The 19,522-nt window shown below is 41.1% G+C and overlaps 1 protein-coding gene and 1 long non-coding RNA gene across 11 annotated transcripts in view; one reads left to right on the top strand and one right to left on the bottom strand.

The window, feature by feature from the left end:
• The window catches only part of pknox2 (pbx/knotted 1 homeobox 2), a 187,198-nt gene extending 184,598 nt beyond the window's left edge, over nucleotides 1-2,600 (top strand). For 6 of the 10 annotated variants that reach the window (XM_061803459.1, XM_061803458.1, XM_061803456.1 and 3 more), the window contains one exon: nucleotides 315-2,599. In XM_061803459.1, coding sequence (XP_061659443.1) covers nucleotides 315-586 — 272 coding nt within the window. In that variant the 3' untranslated portion in view covers nucleotides 587-2,599. Of the gene's footprint in view, nucleotides 1-314 lie in introns of all 10 variants that reach the window. The other 4 variants (XM_061803465.1, XM_061803464.1, XM_061803463.1 and 1 more) reach the window with 1 other exon arrangement.
• Nucleotides 1-19,522, bottom strand: part of LOC133491826 (uncharacterized) — a 72,104-nt gene that overhangs the window by 3,950 nt on the left and 48,632 nt on the right. The window lies entirely within an intron of this gene.

The raw sequence follows: 19,522 nt of genomic DNA, 5'->3' as shown, positions 1-19,522 counted from the left end.
AGATAGAAACGAATCTTTTGGGGAAAGGATAAAATAACCTTTATTCGCCGCACACTGGGGAAATTGGCATTTGACTGTACAGTGAAACATTTACACCAAAGAGACTCACTTAAAAACACGACAGTAAATTGAGTGAGTGTGGGTGTCTTTAATTGTATGTAACATGCTTTTGACTGCCAAACCAGGCCACGGTGTCGTTTTGGCTTTTGGCCAAAATCAGCTTGGTAGGCTTTGCCTTCTTGCGACCCTGAACAGGATATGTAATAAAGGCAATGGACGGATGGATGATAATTCTGCTTTTTGCTGACTTTTAGACCCACTCAGCCTGGACAGCCTCCAGTCGCTGTCATCGGACTCTGCCACTCTGGCCATGCAGCAAGCCATGCTGGGAGCCGATGACTCCATGGATGGTACAGAGGAAGAGGATGAAGAGGAAGAGGAGGAGGATGAAGAGGAGGAGGAGGAAGGAATGGAGGAGGAGGAAGAGGAGGATGGACAGAACGAAAACAATAGGGGGACGCCGATAGCCAGTGGAGGAGCAGAAAGAAGAAACCTGAGCATGGATCACATAGAGGAACTGGAGTAGTCAGAGGAGAGGGACAAACTGAACAATATGTTGACCTCACTTGGCCCATTAACACGGCTGATTTCTGATTCCAAGATAAAGGATGGATGGCACTGTTGCCATATTTTAATATGCATTTGAGGCCATGAAAATCAATCAGGACTCCTATTGAGAACTATGGAATACATTATGACACAATGACCCTTTCATGATGTGTAGTCAGAAAGTGATGTGCCAATTTAATTTAACCGACTGATAATTTTGATAAGTTTGTCATTTACATACTTGTTGGTAAAATGTTTTTTTTTTTTTTTTTTTTTTTTTAAGCTTGTTTTCTTCCTGTAAGATTTTTTTAAAATGAGGTCATAGTTGTATGGTTGTCAAAAACAGAGACCGGTATTTGTATTCCTAGCCTAGGGGGACCGCAACTAAACTTTATCAGAAGGTTGCAAAATGTCAAATGTGAAAATGGCAAAGCTCCGCGAGGCTACAGTACTCTACGGTCCAAAGAAGACTTCCAGGATTTGCGTGACCTACGTGATGAGCAAAGATGGGGCAGACCAGGATCATGGCAGTGAGCAAAGAATATTGTTGTTATCCTTGATGACAAAAGCCAGACAACATCCAGATTTTGCAACCTTTTGAAAATGTTTAGTGGTGATTCCTCTTCCAAAGCAAAACAATTCATTAAAAATTCTGCTTCAAACGTGGATCCAACAATGTCTTAATTTTAAAAATGGCTGAACACAGGCTTAAATTTTGTTTAGTTTTTTTAAATAAAGCTTCAAATAAGTATTTCAAGTACAAACTGTCAAAAATTCATGAAAGAAAGAAAAATGAAAGAAAAATGATCTCAAATTTTTTTGACAGCCCCTTGTAACTATACAAAATGATAGAACAAAGACAAACGTGTTTTTGGTTTTACTAAACGGCAGTGGGATTTGTGAAATACAGTTACTGAATAAAATGCTCAACATACTCAAATGTGAAATAACTTGATGCTTCAGAAAGCCTGATATTTTGGACGACTTTAGATTTTCTCTGAGTTTAGAGAGCACAGAAACAAATGAAGCCCCAAGTTTTTGCAATTCAAGTCATTCAACTAATTTGCTTGACAAAAATAGCGCCAACAGTAATTACTCAACTTTCAAGAGAAAGGATTGGTAAAATGTGAGGGGATATGGGAGGTGATGTCAAAAAATCGGGTCAATATTTGTTCATACCTGTTATATAACTCAGAAGTTCTCTGGTCCAAAAAAAAAAAAAAAAAAAAACCACTGAGCATTTTTTCTTCCACATAAGCACATTATTTGAGTTGCCGAAAGCCTTTTAAGCATGATCTTTGAACATGTTAACTTTCTGTTCTTCATTAGCAAATCAAATGTAGTGGACAAGTGTCTTGATGGTTGAAGATTTGGATAATATATATATCTATATTTGCTTTCGGTTGTTTGTTTTGTTTGGTTGGGCTCAAGCAACATCATGACAATGATGGCTGTCTGCACACTGCAGTCGGTCCATAAAAATCCTCTTGGCTATTTTATGTGATCGTGTATGATACTGTTAAGAAAGGGGAGCATGGCAAAAGTTGCCAACTCCCCACAAACCTCTCACAATCATCTCAACATCAATTGAAATAACACAAAAATTACAGGGAATTGAGCATATCTCACTGGCTAAGCCATCCATCATCATTTACTGACTTTTTCAAGGAAAAAAACAATTACAGTACTTTGATGAAGATGGAAGACTGAGAAAGCTGTGGAAGAAAAGTCAGCCATAGGGTCAGTAACTGATAAACTGGGTAATAATTTTGATTCTGATTTGTATTAAGCCACAAATGTGATTCACTAATTTCTATTGTGAGGATGTTTAAAAAAAAAGAACACGTTTTATTTAATGTTCGGAGTGGTGACTGTGAAGTATGTTGCTCATTAATATTATTTTCTCTATTTCTTTTCTTTAACTCAATCTTCCCATGCAAGTGATAGATAATGGTGAATATTTATATTTCATTTGTACACTTTTTGTCATAATCGTGTTTCAATAGACCAATTTTAATAATTAAAATATGCAAAGGTACTGATGTGGAAGATGAATTTCAACATCTGGGTTTTGTTTTTTTTGTGTAACATACAGTGTCACCACATTGTTGTCTCAAAATTTAGATGTTGGTTTTCAGTCTCCAACCAAACCTGGGATTTTATTTTTCAAAAATGACAACTACCAGAATCTGGTAAAGCATATGCCATTTCAAACAGATTTAAAGTTTTATTCTTCCATTATGAACATTAACATTTGCATCAAAAGGTGAGGTAGCTGACATCAAAAGTCTGCTGCACGTGTCTTCAAACTTTAAGGAATTACAGTATTCCACCAAAAGAAATATTTATTTCAAATGGTTACAAACAAACAAAATGACAAAAACAGACTACACCCTGTGCATTGATCGAGATTATACATTTTATCAGTCATATGTCTCAGTAATCTAGGTCAGGCTAATCTGCCAAGGTTGAATCAAGGCAACTGGACTATTTCTTGTTTGTTGAAAGGTCAGATGACAAAAATGCTTAAATGTTCTTTTACTCTAGAACCGATTTAGAAAGCACTTCTACATTTCGAAGTCATTATACATAGCAGACATACGGCAGTTAAATTAATGAATATTTGTCAGAATCCGCCTTCTGCTTTGGTCTTCGGCTCAATACGGAGCTGTGGCTTAGCACGAGCCAAACAGCCTGTTCATTTAAAAAAAATATATATATATATGGATATGGATATGGATACCAGCCCCTCGCGTCTTCCAGAACATTTCCAAGTTGGTCAGATCAAACCACCGCAAAACCCACCATTGCCCATGTATTACGATCTAAAAAACAAGATAATACAGACATACACAAATTTTCTTGTTGTATGCTTTACAGATAACGGGATTGTTTATGGTGTGGCGTTTGGCTGTACAAATGCTTCAGGCAGTGGCAATAGTTCATTTATTTACTTTTTTTTTTGGGGGGGGGTGCTTTCCTAATGAAAAAGGAATACATGGGTGGGGAAAGTCAATAAACTGGGGGAAAAATAGGTGGTCAGCTATGGGTGCCGAGCAAACATTCCAAACCCTGTGCCGATCACTTTGAACCACCACGTTGTGAGGAAAACTTGAGAGAAAACATTAGATACAGAGACAGGGGGAGAAACCAACTGCAGTGCCAACGATTTTTCCTACGACCATCGGGGCCTCAGCCTCCTGAAAAAAAATTAAATCTTGCAGCAGTGAAGTGGCAGAGACAAGAGGTGACGATTTCCTAGTATGTACCTACGAGTCCATGATTACGCACTGTGCAGTCGGAAAAAAAGAACCATGCAGTATTTCTCAGAACAGATGTTTTCTCTTGCCTAAAAAACAAGCCAACAGATTTTCTGTGCAGCGTGTTATAAAGCTATTTGAGCGAGGGTCACACAATGCATAGGAATACTGCATAAGTGTAAAAGCTTGTACCATGTTGCTGAAAGATGTATGAACATATGTATTGTCATGCTAAAAATATTGGGAACCCTGGGGTGCCATAATTTCTAGCCATGACTGTATGAAAATACAGGCTTGTGACATACTTTCAGTCTGTTGTTCGGTTGTACAGCTGCTACTTGGTTCCACATCATCATCACTGTCAGGCTCCGATGTCCTGATCGTACACTTTGACGAGGTCAAGTTCGATTGGTTGCTCCTGGACCTCGAAATTCTCTTCCTTCTCATATTCCAACACGGTGCTTGTCATTGTGTATGGCGTGTAGCACGCTGTTTGCCAATTGCAACGTCACTTCTGATAGCTCTTGCAGTGGATAGAGTAATCGCATCCCCGGTGTCTTGAGCTTCGGGTGTGTTCGGTGGGGACTCAATAAGAATTAAAAAATACTTATTTTTCTTTCGGCTTGTCCCATTAGGGGTCACGACAGCATGTTTTCCATGTGCTCCTATCTCCTGCATCTTGCTCTCTAACACCAACAGCCCTCATGTCTTCCTTCACACCATCCATCAACCTTCTTTTTAGTTTTCCTCTCACTCTTTTGCCTGGCAGCTCCATCCTCAGTACCCTTCTACTAATAGACTCACTCTCTCGCCTCTGGACATGCCCAAACCATCCATGTCTGCTCTCCCTCTAACTGGTTGTTCCTCAGTCATTTGGCAGCAATAACCTCAACCAAATGTTTCCTTTCATTGCAGATCACATGTGCAATGATCAGGATTAATTTTGGACCATTTTACTTCACAAAACTGATTTCTGGGATGCCTGATGAGAATAGCTCCCTTGAGGTCATGCCACAGTGTCTCATTTGGGTTGAGGTCAGGACTTTAACTGGGCCAATCCAAAACATGAATTTTCGTCTTCTGAAGACATTCTGTTGTTAATTTACTTCTGTTTTGGATCATTGTTCTTCAATAACGCACATCCTCTTTTAAGCTTTAACAGATGGCCTCGAGTTTTCTGCTATCTTGAGCAACTTCTAAATTCCCTTTTCCCACTGACGACAGCGAGCTGTCAAGGCCCTGAAGAACCAAAGCGTGCCCACACGATAATGCATCCTCCACCATGATTCACAGATTTTGATGTTGGTGTGCCGTTTTCCTCCCAACAGGCCAATGTGTGTTCTTCTAAAACAGGCGTCTCAACCTGGTGACCCAGGTGCCATTTGCGGGCCACGAGACAATATTTTGTGGCCTCCACTTTAATTGGAAAGTTAAATGTTTGGGCGGCCCTCGAGTTTTTTATTATGAATGGCACTTTTACAGTATTGTGTGCAGAACTGACAAACCTATTGATCATTGTGGGGTATATGGCTCTCTGGGGCGTCTCATCAACCAGGTTTGATACAAGCAGAGAAACATTTCATTGAGTGAAATTTACAGGGTTGCCATGGAGGGTTTTATTGCACACAAAGTGATTAAACTAGTGTCCTTGTTTATCATATTTTGTGTTAAAAGTTAAGAAATACATTCAAGAAGATTGGATTTTAAAAAATAATAATAATTTAAATTACGTGCAAGTCCATGTGCATCTGTGACCAAGCCTCCGCCAGTTTCTGCCTCCAGCAGCCCCTCGGTAAATTGAGTTTGTGACCCCTGCTCTGGAATATTTCAGCTTTGGTCTCATCTGTCCACAGAATATTTTGCCATGAGAGAGAGAAACAATCAAATCAGCAAATTGCTTAGCTTTAACCAACAATTAAAGCAGTTAATTTTGGGGGGATTCAGATTGTTGATTGTCTCACTTTCTTGTCAGGAAAATGTTAATTTCACTTGTCAGCTTTCAAAGCATACACCACTTTCTTCTTCTGTGAGTATCATATCCGTTCATTCAAATTGAGATTTCGCGCAGTTAGTTTTGATATGAAAAAGTCACTGCAAATGTCAGAAACAAGTTGCAAAAATAGATTTCAGCCTCCAAAATGTCAAAATAGTCTCACAAATGAGAGAGCCTAAATAAACCTCTGGCATTGACTCACTTGTTTGAAGTGAGACAGCGCGAACCACCATGCTACACAGTGCATGCAGGCCTGAGAAGCGTGCACACTAACACACATATAATTGCATAGCCTGGTGTAATATACCAGAGGACTGGTGGCGTCAGGACCATCTGGGTGGCGGTATGCTACCAAATGCGTTCCATATAATTAAACTTTGGACCTGGCAGATTCTGGTTCAGCCCAATTTCAACCTCTCATTTACTGTAACACGCCCCAATCCATACCAGCCCAGTACTGTCCGAAAGCTCTTGTTTTGCAAGTATTTTTTGTATGAGAACCACTGGAGTAAGCTGGACGACATACGGTAGGTGGTTGTTTTGACTAGAAGTTTTTTTTTTTTTCTTAGATTTGACAGGAACTACATGAGTTTAATATCAAATGAGGTTTTGTAGATTCTGAGGAATGTATCTGCTTTGTTTCAAAAACAGATTAGTGAATATAGACGCACTAACATGCGACATGTTTTGGATCCCATGTAGGTGTTCAAAATGTCCATTGCCAAGGAAGCGGCAAAGGCCATGCTATCCGATGCCCTATTGCAGGACAGTTCTCCATTAAACCGGATCAACCATCTGGAGTTGGAACTTCCTTTGGACAGAGTCATCAAATATGTATCTGTCGGTCTCCCACTGTTGCTGGTCTGCATGGCCTTTGCCCGTGAGGTGTCCCTCGGTAAGAAAGTCTGTCTTTTTCATAACCTCAAAAGAAAATTTGCTTGAATACTAATTGCTTATCTCAAAAAGTATATTTATTCCTGTGTGTTGAGTACACTGGGTTATAAAATGCAAAAATTGTGAGTTGTTTGATATTGTACAATTTTGCAGCGTTGAATTTGAAAATGTCATTCACTTTTCCTGTTCAAGTCAGATTTTAATGCAAAAATGTTTACTAAGGAAATTTTACAAACTTTGCTCACTGTAAATTGAAAAGTAGTCATCATTGTTCAAAATTCAGGGAATGACCCTCGGTTTATTTGAACCTCTAAAGTGAAAATACCTGTACATGGAAACAAAACATGACCATAATCCAAAAAGAAGACATGATTGGGCAAAACCAATGTGGTATTTGGATTCTGCACATCTAACCTGTCCTAAATATGCAAAAAAAAACCATCTCTGACAACAAATTTGTTGTTGAGCAGTGTTACATTACATATTGCTTGGATATTTTCCATTGTCTTGCTTGGATATTTTCCATTGTCTATAATATTCCGCCTATTACAGATTATTATTTTCCTATAATAATGATAGAGAATGGATTTAATGGTAAATGCGGCACATTGGAGCAACTTGTTAGCACATCTGCGTCACAGTTCTAGCAGTTCTAAGGACTGGGTCCGCCAATGTGGAATTTACATGTTCTCCCCGTACCTGCAAGAGTTTTGTCTGGGGACTCCACTTTCCTCCCTGATGCCAAAAACATGCAGGGTAGGTTAATTGAACATTCTAAATTGCCCATAGGTGTGAAGGTGACCGCAAATAGTTGTTTGTTTATTCAGTATGTGCCCTGTGATTGGCTAGCAACCAGTTCAGGGTGTACCACAGCTCTCGCTCAAAGATAGCTGGGATAACTTCCAGCACACCCGTAACCCGTGTGAGAAGAAATGGAACGGAAGATAAATGAATGGATGTAAGGTAATGGTAAATAGAGAAGTAATTCATCCATCTATAATCTGAGTTTCTTAACCTCCCAAGGGTCGTGGGGGTGCTGGAGCCAATCCCAGCTATCTTCAGGCAGGAGGTGAGGGACACCCTGAACTGGTCACCAGCCATTCGCAAGGCACATGGAGACAGACAACAATTGCACTCACAGTCGCACCTCGGGGCAATTCAGAGTGTCCAATTAATGTTACATGTTTTTGGGATGTGGGAGGAAACTGGAGTGCCCGGAGTAAATGCACACAGGGACAGGGAGAACTTGCAAACTCCACACAGGCTGGATTGGGATTTGAACCCTGGACCGCAGGGTGTCCAGGTTCGGGGTAGAGGTAGGATGAGAAGCTCGGGAGGGGCTCAGTGTCAAACTGCTGCTCCTCTGCATTGAGAGGAGTCAGATAAGGTGGCTGGGGCATGTGATTCTGATGCCTGCTTTACACCTGCCTGGTGACATGTTTTAGGCACGTCCCAACAGAAAGATATCCTGGGAACGACCCAGGACAAGCTTGGAGAGACTATGTCTCTTGGCTGGCCTGGGAATGCCTCAGGATCCCCCCAGAATAGCTGGATGAAGTGGCTTTAGATGGAGAGAATACAGCAGGGGGTGGCCAGACTTTTTTTTACCCCAAGATCTACTTTTCAAGCATCTCGCCTCTCGCGATCAACCTGCGGCGGGGGTGGGGGGACAGTGTACATGCGCATCCGGTGCAGCCGGGAATTGTTGTGTGGTAAGAACCAATGAACTGAGTATAACAGCGAGTTGATGCTCCATGTTATTACTAGTTCCACCATTGAGCAAACAAAACAAAAATAACAATGTACAATATTCAAGCGTTTGAGTCAGAATACACACTGGCGGAACTTGATGTGTTGGAGAGGGGGCGATGCTCACGGAGGAGCACAAGACTCACATAACATGGACCTCGGAGATGTTCAAGACAGGCTTGTTTCAAAAGACTGGTGTTTGTGTTCTCTTTGTGACCTAATGCCAACTGTGGCGGAATGCCAGTGTTGTCGTGAGTTTGAAAAGGTCGAACAAAAAATGGAGCGTACTGGAATGAACTTAGATCACACTCAACTTGTCTGCATAACATGGATACTACATACTAAGCAAAGCAAAGCAAATTTATTTGTATAGCGCATTTCAAACATGATGTAACTCATTGTGCTTTAGACGATTAAAGGCATTTGAAAACAAAGAGATAAACATTTAAAACGAGATCAAAACAATAAAAATGACAAAAATATTGTATATATTGTAAATATTAAGACTGCATGCAGTGCAAGTAATATGATCAAAAATCGATATATTCTAAAAAGCATGAGAGAAAACAACCTGGATTTAAAAACATTCACATTTGGGGCTGAAACTGATATTAGATAATTGTTTGGACGAAGACGTGTTACCTATCCATTTACTTATGATCCATGACAGCTTGATGGAAGGACCACTTGTACATCCAGTGGAAAATCGGTGAGTACACATTTTTAACGGTGTTGGAATCCTATGTGAATGCTATGTGTATGCTATGTGAGCTATCTAAATGCTTTGGGCTATGTCCAAAGATTATAAAAAATGCAAGTTTATTTTCTGAGTACAGGGTAGGAATATCTAATGGTTTACTTATATCTGGAATATAAAATGCAAAAAAAATAAAGTAATTGGGACTTCCCTAAAGTGATTACATGTACAGTATATATATCCATCCATCCATCCATCCATCCATTTTCTTCGCTGCTTACTGTACGAGGGTTGCGGGAGTGCTGGAGCACACACGCAGATACAGGTAGAACATGCAAACTCCACACACAGAGGTCCAGGATTGAATGCAGGCCCTCATAACTGTGAGTCCAACGCTTTACAGCTGTGCCGCTTGAATTCGGGTTCTTGTTCTTTCGGTCATAGCTCGTGACCATACGTGAGGGTCAGAATGTAGGTCAACTGGTAAAGTGAGAGGTTCTTTCTTTACCACAATGGACCTTTAAAAGTCCGCAACACTCAGACGCTTTACTGAGCTGCCTGTTGATCTCCCGGTCCATTCTTCCCTCACTTGTGTAGAAGACTCAAAGATAGTTGAACTCCTCCACTTGGGGCAGGATCTCATCCTTGACCTGGAGAGGACCCACCACGCCTCGATTAAAATATCCATCCATCTATTGCGGGTTGTGGGGAGTGCTGGAGCCTATCCCAGCTGTCAACGGGCAAGAGGCAGGGTAAACCCTGAAATGGTTGCCAGCCAATCGCTGGCGCACATGGAGACAGACAACAGTCGCGCTCACAATCACACCCAGGGACAATTTAGAGTGTTCAATTAACCTTCCATGCTTTTGGAATGTGGGAGGAAACCGCAGTGCCCGGAAGAAACCCACGCAAGGCACGGGGAGAACATGCAAACTCCACACAGGCGGGTCCGGGATTGAACGCAGGACCTCAGAACTATGAGGCCAACTCTTTACCAGCTGATCCCACCGTGCCGCCTCTATTAAAAAATGTATAACTAAAATATTTTTTAAAATGTGCTCGCTACTTCATGGATTTCACCAATTGTAACATGTAATAAACAATGTGTAATTAATTAGCTAACTGAAAAACTGAAAAATTCACTTCAATATTGATTTATTTAACTTTTATATGAACTTTTTCCATGGAATGAGCACGTGGCTTGGCTGTTCTTCACCGAAGTGATGTTCCAAGTGTGCCAACTTGCCAATTTGCTCATTGACAACACTCATTGGAATAGTGAAAAGGAGTAAAAAAAAAAAAAAAAAAAATTATATATATATATATATATATATATATTATATATATATATATATAAAATTTGAAAATGTATACATACATATAAATATATATATAAATATATATTGTATGGCAACATTGTCTAATTTTGGAGAAACAAAACCCTTGGCCTGCACAAAGCCACTTGCTGAGATTTATGCAACCCACCAGGAAAGGTTATGCAAGAAGGGTCTGTAGATAAAAGGAAAGGCAACAACGACTTTATTCCTGGTGATTATTGACAATCTTTAATGCAAGTTCCAAGAGAAAACACAACAAAATGAAGATAAGGTACCCACAGGAAGGTCACAATTACCCTGCAATGACCGTGTTTATTTAACTTAGCAATTCTGGCATTACAGTAGCAAGATGACAGTGCACACCGATAGCCAAGGTTAAAATAAAAATCTAACAAAGAAACGCTGTCCATGTATTTATGAGGCTTCCATCTGGAATTGGGCTCTCACAGCAAATTGGCGGTGTGTTTCTGTAATGTATGTACTGTATAATGTGTGAACTGTAAGTATTAAACAATCGCTGTGGCGGCTGGTTTGACTTATTTTTCACCTGACAACACGACATGCAACAGTGTATCTTCCTCCTTTGAAGGAGGATATAACTCTATTGCCCTCTTGATAATGTTGGTTTGATATGAGGCACTGCAGTTAGTGTGTCTGCTTCCCAATTCAGAGATCATGGTTCAAATTCTGGCCTCCCTGTGTCAAATTGCTTGTTGTCCCTGTGCCTGTGTGGGTTTCTAGGCTTGCTCTCGTTGCCTCCCACAATCCAGAAACATGCATGGTAGGCACTGTCGCGAAGTAGGTAATTACATTCAATGACAGTACATAATTTAGTTGGAAAATTTAAGCAGTTGTAATCCTTTACATTACATGAAGACAATGTGTACTTAAAGGTCAAGTGTCATGCCTATAAACATTAGAAAATATATATTGTAATGAAAAACACATATAATGTTATTCACTCCAATGTCAACACGAAAAAATAAATAAGAGCGGAGAGCGCGTTATCCATACGCAAAGTTGCGGAAGTCACATTCGACATTGAAGAGGTAGCCATATTGCCTGCAACGTCTGTTCATTATGTCACACTGTGACAATCGCCATTGAAAACATGCTGTGCCTCCTATTATGGGGCACAGAAGCTATTTTCAAAGAAGAGCACATCTCTCAATCGAGTGAAGTGACCGGGGCAATATTACCCTATCGTTTTGAGACATATTTAGATGATATGCGAATCACTTCTAACTCACAACAGACTCCCAGACAGTATGCATGAGCCAGCCTGGCCGAAGCCATCCTCTGCGGACACAATTGAGTCAAGTGACCAGGGCAATATTACCCTATCGTTTCGTTTCAAGCCATATTTAGATGATATGCGGATCACTTCGAACTAAGAACAGACTCCCAGACAGTATGTATGAACCACCCGGGTGTTGCCGCAATGGGCCACCCCGGCCGAAACCGTCCGCGGTGCTGACAGGTACATCGACACATTTGGACGAAGCTCTCGCCCTTGGCACCCGTGCAATCAATTTTTCACAATGAACTGGGTTGTTTTGAAAAGTATGAAAAATGAATCCATCCTCCCGAGTGTTCGAACAATATCCAGCAATCCAACGAGCCGGCATTTTGGCTAACACGAAGGAACAAAGAGCTACTTTCCAACAGGTAAAACAAGTAGACATACATAGTACATACGACACAGCCTGAGTGACTTCCGTCAAGTCCTGCTTCTTCTCAAAAACAAATCCCTCGAGAGGATTTTCATGGCAGAAGTGACAAAAGCCATATACGTCAAAATCATGTATGGTGAAAAAACGGATGGGTCTATTCCAGCTGCCTTTTTTTTTTTTCATTAATAACATACTAAAGATCATGCATTTCATGACAGTGGAGCTTTAAATTAGTAGTTAGGTGTAAGTTTTGGGTGCTGTGTGTACATTAATGAGGAAAAATTAACTTTGCTGACTCAATTTCCAGTCAATAAATTGCTTGTTTTATCATTGTAATTGAATTATGTTGTACTTGAATTGAATTGCCAGCCAGGAATCGTAATATTAATTCAAACAGTGCAAAAATGAACACTCCATTTTATCCATCTTTTACCCGGCAGGGGTGGCCAAATCCTCCTCCTTTCGTGTCACTCCAGTGAAGGCATGAAAGCATATCTAAGTTCTGTCTAAGTGCTTGAATTTATTACAGTATTTGCGTGTGCGCTTCGGTTGAGTTTATTACGGTTATTATGGGTATTGTGACAACAAGCTCAGTGTCGGTGTGTGTTATCCGTCACTGTGTGAGTGAGACGGGACTGCGGGAGGGTGAGAAGGAAAATAAGGCGCGTGGCTTTACTTTTCCCGCCATCCAGCTCAGTTGTGCAATGACATAAGGAAGATTCAACCCCAAGCATGACGACCTCGGGACTGCGAATATGTCCCCCCTGTGTCTTCCGACTACGGTCACGTGACAGCAGCAGGAAAGTTTAGCACAGTATTTTTGCAAAACCGGCCTTCACATTGAATGAAAATAGCTTGAAGTCTGCATCACTGGAGATGCTGTTCTGATCCGCTTGTCGATCTCCATCTCCATTCTTCCCTCACTCGTGAACCAGACTCCTAGATACTTGAACTCCTCTATCTCATCCCTGACCTCGAGACACATGCCACCCTTTTTCTTCTGAAGAACATCATCTCAGATTTGGAGCTGCAGATTCTCATCCCAGCTGGTTCACACTCGTCTGCAAACCACTCCAGTAAGAGTTGGAGATCACAGCTTGATGAAGCCAACAGAACCACATTATCTGCAAAAAGCAGAGATACAATAGTGAGGCCACCCAACCAAACCCCCTGTACCCCTCGGCTGTGTGTCTAGAATATCCATAAAAGTTATGAACAGAATCAGTGACAAAGAGCAGCCTTGGCGGTGTCGAACCCTCGCCGGAAAAGAATCCGACTTACTCCTGGCAACGCGGACCAAACTTTGACCCTGGTCAAACAGGTTCCAAACACAAGATATCAGGGGGTTTGTTACCCCATACTAGCATGGTTCAAAACATGCACTTCTAACACTATTTATGTATACGTTTAGCGCCGCAAAGCATGCTTGGAGCACCTGCAGCATCCCAGTTACGGTATAATACACTATCTTAAAACATACGGTAGCATGCATGTGCACTATTTACAAAGGCAGCGGGAGCAAAACTCAGTTCGGTTGTGCTTTATTGAAGTATTCAACAATATAAACAGTGAGTTCGGTTGCATTTTAACTTTTTAATAATGTACGTTCTCACATTTTTATATTTCTCCTCATCCACAAATCCATCAAAATCCTCATCTTCTGTATCCAAAATGAACAGCCCGGCAAGTTCTTTATCAAACACCATAGGTTCCCTCTTGTGATTGTCAGAGTCAATCTCGATTCACCACGGCTCCTCGGAAATGATACCGGTTTTTACAAAAGCTTGAACAACAGTGGAAGCCAACACATTAGCACAAGCATCCACAATATTTTTTCAAATTGTGGCATAACTCGCCCGGTGCCACCTCCCAGTCTAAGTAAAGCTGTGTTCGCCATCTGTCATCCATCGATCCCACGCCGCTCCCAACTTCACTTTGAATGTTCTGTTTTTGCCGATGTCCAGCGGTTGAAGTTCCTCGTTTTCTTTCGTTGAAGCCAAACCCTGTTCCTGCTTCCTCCACTTGCGAACCATGGATTTGTTGATCTTCAATTCTCTCCTGAAGCTTGCACTCTGCTTCATAAGCGTGTCTTTCCTTGGTGCTATTTTTGTCAATCCTTACCTAAATCCCGGTGTTGTTTTCCACAAAGCAAATACCAGCACTATATACCTGCAGGGGGGAGTGTCTTTAGCATCCTCTTCTACACCTACCAACCCTTCCCCCTTTAATGTCCGCATGCTGTCTGCACTCACGTCTGACTTTTGTCTACTAGTTAGCATTCAGCTGTTTCAAAGTACAGTGAACAAAATAAGTATTTGAATACACTGCTATATTGCAAGTTCTCCCACTTATAAATCAGGGAGGGGTTTGAAATTCTCATCGTTGGTGCATGCCCACTGTTTGAGAGAGATAATCTGAAAAGAAAAATCCAGAAATCACAACGTATGATTTTTTTTTAACGATTTATTTGTGTGATACAGTTGCAAGTAAGAATTTCAACACCTGAGAAAACCAATGTTAATATTTGGTACAATAGCCTTTGTTTGCCATCACAGAGGTCGAACATTACCTGTAGTTGTTCACCAGGTTTGCATACACTGCAGGAGGGATTTTGGCCCACTCCTCCACACAGATCTTCTCTAGATCAGATGGGTTTCTGGGCTGTCGCTGAGAAACATGGAGTTTCAGCTTTCTCCAAAGATTTTCTATTGGATTTAGGTCTAGACACTGGGTAGGCCATGCCAGAACCTTGATATGGTTCTTACAGAGCCACTTCTTGGTTTTCCTGGCTGTGTGCTTCAGGTCATGTCATGTTGAAAGACCCACCCACGACCCATCTTCAATGCTCTGACTGAGGGAAAGAGGATGTTCCCCAAAATCTCAGAATACATGACTGTGGTCATCCTCTCCTTAATACATTGCAGTCGTCCTGTCCCATGTGTAGAAAAACACCCCCAAAGCATGATGCAACCACCCCCATCCTTCACAGTAGGGATGGTGTTCTTGGGATGGACCTCCTCATTCATCTTCCTCTAAACACAGTTAGTGGAATTATGACCAAAGAGTTACATATTAGTCTCATCTGACCACAAAACATTCTTCCATGACTCCTCTGTATCATTCAAATGGTCTTAAGACAGGCTATGAAATGTGCTGGTTTAAGCAGGGGAACCTTCCGTGCTACGCATGAATTCAAACCATGACGTCTTTGTGTCTTGCGAACCGTGGAAATGGTGGTAACAGCTCTTTTCAGGTCATTGATCAAGTCCCGTTGTGTAGTCCAGGGCTGATTCCTCACCTTTCTAAGGATCATTGAGACTCCACGAGGTGATATCTTGCATGGGGCTCCACTCCGGTTGGGATTGACCTTCATGTTTGGCTTCTTCCATTTTCTAATGATTGCTCCAACAGTGGATCTTTTTTCACCAAGCTGCTTGGCAATTTCTCAGTCCCCCTTTCCAGCCGTGTGGAGTTGTAGAATTTTGTCTCTGGTGTCTTTGCACGGGTCTTTGGTCTTGGCCATGTTATAAGTTTGAGTATTACTGATTGTGTTGGGTGGACAGGTGTCTTTATGCAACTAACGACCTCACACAGGTGCATCTGAGTCAGGATAATACATGGAGTGGAGATGGACTTTTAAAAGCGGACTAACAGGTCTTTGAGGGTCAGAATTCTAGCTCATAGACAGGTGTTAAAATAAATCGTTAAAAAAATCATACATTGAGATTTCTAGATTTTTCTTTTTCGATTATGTCTCTCACAGTGGACATGCACCTACGATGAGAATTTCAGACCACTCCATGATTTCTAAGTGGGAGAACTTGCAATATAGCAGGATGTTCAAATACTTATTTTCTCCACTCTATGAAGGGCACCAATGTATGATTTGAGAACTTGGGTTCTCAAGAGCAAATACATGCACAAAATGAATTCTGCAACTGCATCTCAAAATAATGCCTGTCATCTACCAAAACCTTCAAGAGCTTCATTGCCAAAGAAAACTTTTGCCTCTATCCATGCATTCATCCATACACTACATATATTAGTATCTTTCGCAGCGGTCATGATTTTATTAAGCATATGATTAGGTAGATGCAAAAATGTTTCTCAAATGACAAAGATTGTAGACAAAAAGTGAACCTTATGTTTGCCTCTTTTGAGCTTGACTAACTGAACTCCTAAGATTTAATTATAGTGTGTTCCTACTTGCTGCATTTCAAAAATAGAAACGCTATGTTTCTGTCTGTGAGGCTCAGCCAATGTAGGTGGGGCACAGCCTTGGTATGTTCCCTCCCTTGTTTCTTTTTAAGGGTGGAGTCGGTTTGGGAAATGAAATCTGGGTGTGTGTTGTTTAGATTACATGTGGTTATGTGAAAGTACAAGGTGGAGAAGCCCAATTTTGGGAAGTAGTCAGAAACGGTTCTTAAAATGATGTGCTGAATAGAGCATTCAGTCAACATATTTTATAAATTCTTCCAGGTTTACTAAACAAAAAAAAGAAATGTCATGCTAAAATTCAACACATTGTATTTTGGGTTAAAGCTCATAAATTGTCTCATTGAGTCATGACAATCATTGAAAGTCTGGTTCAAGAATATATGTATGGGGTATCCATCCATCCATCAACCCACTGCACTGACAATCAACTCAGGGACAATTTAGTGTCCAAATAACACATTTTTGGGATGTGGGAGGAAACCGGAGTGGCCGGAAAAAAACGCACGCAGGCACAGGGAGAACATTCAAACTTCGTACAGGCGGGGCTGGGCTTTGAACACTAGCCCTCAGAACTCTGAGGGGTACGCTCTACAGCTGCACCGCCGTGCCGCCTATGCACATGGTATGAAATCAAAAACATGGTATGTATTAAATCTCATATGACTGAAAAACACAATGAGTGGGTTTGATGTGCTAAAAAGGACACAGTATATATTAAGTCTACTTATCTCTATTGAAATGCCCATTTATTGCGGTATAAAAATAAGATTTATGGCCCAAAAGTTCAACATAATTATTATTAATTAATTAATTAATTACTATTATTATTATTATAATTGATCATCAAGCAGATACTAACACATTTTCCAAATTGTTTTTGAGCGATCTGAAATGTTTTTAGCAATGTACTGTAGTTGGGCTTGGATTCTTTGTTCTACAGCCTGGATATAAGACGGCAGCAGATTGTTGTCACTTGTACGAAATGGCCAAAAGTTTAGACAAATTCCTGCAAAAAAAAAGTGCTGTTGGCCAATCTGACTTTTCTTCATCTTTTCATCACTGTTGGGGATGTAAACATTTTGGTAATGTCATGGGTATGCCATATTTTCTCTAATTGAAGGTGACAGTTTTCACTGTGTTATATTGTACATTTAGTGCATTGGAAATAACTTTGATCATTTGCTAAGTTCTGACTGACATCGTTGAATCACGAGATCCATCTAATGTTGTGGGAGTTCTCTGCCGACCATGGATTGTATATAGAAATCTGGCATTTGAAGGGGTGTGTGTTGACTAGGCACCCCAAGTAGCATGTTCCAGACTGCAGGACAGCTCGAAAGCTATCTCTTAAAGAAAAAAAAAAAAAAAACACTGCCCGTGAAATCCTGCTTTCTGTCTGTGTACAACTCTGACAGCAGATAGTACTCCTGCCATCATGGCCGCCACGTCAATACAATGCCTGGAAATGTCGCCACATTCAACAGGGCCACCATATGATAATGCATTGCCTTTGATGGCTGGAATGTTGACACATTCAAAATGGCCACCACTTACTGGAGGCACAAGCTCCTTCACAAAGTAGTATTGTACATCTAAGACCCAGAATTTTTTTTTTTGTTCCCTTCAACCCATCGCCAGTCAACAACAGTGGCCAATTCTAGAACGAACACATTCTCAACAACAGTTTGGGTGAAAATAAGGACACATTGTTTGGTCCTGGCAGTCTGTTGTATCCCATCCATCCATCCATTTTCTGAGCCGCTTATCCTCACAAGGGTCGCAGAGGTCCTGGAACCTTTCCCAGCTGTCAACGGGCAGGAGTCAGGATACACTCTGAACTGGTTGCCAGCCAATCACAGGGCACATGGAAACAGACGACAGTCACACTGACAATTACACTTAGGGGCAATTTTTAGAGTCTCCAATTAATGCATGTTTTGGAGATGTGGGAGGAAAAAGGAGAAAACCCACACAGGCACAGGGAGAGCATGCAAACTCCACACAGGGGAGGCCAGGATTTGAACCCTAGAGCTCAGAAATGTGAGGCCACCGCTCTTGAGCTGCTCCACCGTGCCGCTCTGTTATACCCAAATCGAGTTTAATCGAGGTACGTTTTTATCAAAGTTCCACTGTACAGTGAATCAACTGCAATGATAAATGATCATCAGAGTTTTGGACATGCTGATGAGATTAGCCCAAATGTTCTGGTAAATTGTAATGCTTCAAGCAACACATGGAGCAGTCCATAGTGTTATATACTTATCTCCTTGTATAATAACTGTAAAACAGGACAATGTATAACTCCTGCATTTCCTATTTTGCTCTTCAGAAAGAAATTAGGATGGCACGCCACAGCTGCGTGACTGCTAGGTGCCTGCAAGCATAATGTGTAAATGGGAGCGAATGTTTTTCATTGATTTTTTTTTTTTTTTTTTTTGTTATACAGTACATACATACATCCATCCCATTTTCTAGACCGCTAATCTTCACTGGTAGGTGTGCTGGAGCCTATCCCAGTTTTTTTCAGATGAGACACTGGGTACACCTTGAACTGGTCTCCAGCTAACTGCAGGACACTTATAAAAATTCACTCACATTCACATTTAAACTCACAGACTATTTTATAGTCCTCAATTCATGCAAATTTTTGAGATGTGGGAGGAAACTTGAGGACTCTGAGGGAGGACTCACAGGGAGAACATCCAAAATCTACAGAAACGGGGCTGGGAACTGAACCCTGGTCCTCAGAACTGTGAGGCAAACGTGCTAACCAGTTGCCTCACTGTGACGCCACCCTAATTGTTATGTGGTTTTTTTTTTGTTTTTTTTTTGGGGGGGGGGTGAAGGCTCGAGTACCACCCACCAATGATTATACAATGGGTATGGGAAGTATTCCAACCCTCTCAAATTTTTCACATTTTTTGTACAGTGAAGCCAATTTCTCAGTAGTTCCGTTACCAGCAGGGTGATAAATGGATATTTTACTGCTAGTTATTCCACTGTCATGCAGGTACCAAGCAAAAACAGCAGATGTGAACTTTGGACCACTATCAGTGACGTTTTTTTTCTGGCTTACAATGGCATTTAGAAAG

The sequence above is a fragment of the Syngnathoides biaculeatus genome, chromosome 18, assembly GCF_019802595.1.
Source record: "Syngnathoides biaculeatus isolate LvHL_M chromosome 18, ASM1980259v1, whole genome shotgun sequence".
NCBI lineage: Eukaryota > Metazoa > Chordata > Actinopteri > Syngnathiformes > Syngnathidae > Syngnathoides > Syngnathoides biaculeatus.
The sequence above is the reverse complement of the archived record's forward strand: the minus strand, read 5'-3'. Positions and strand labels throughout refer to the sequence as shown.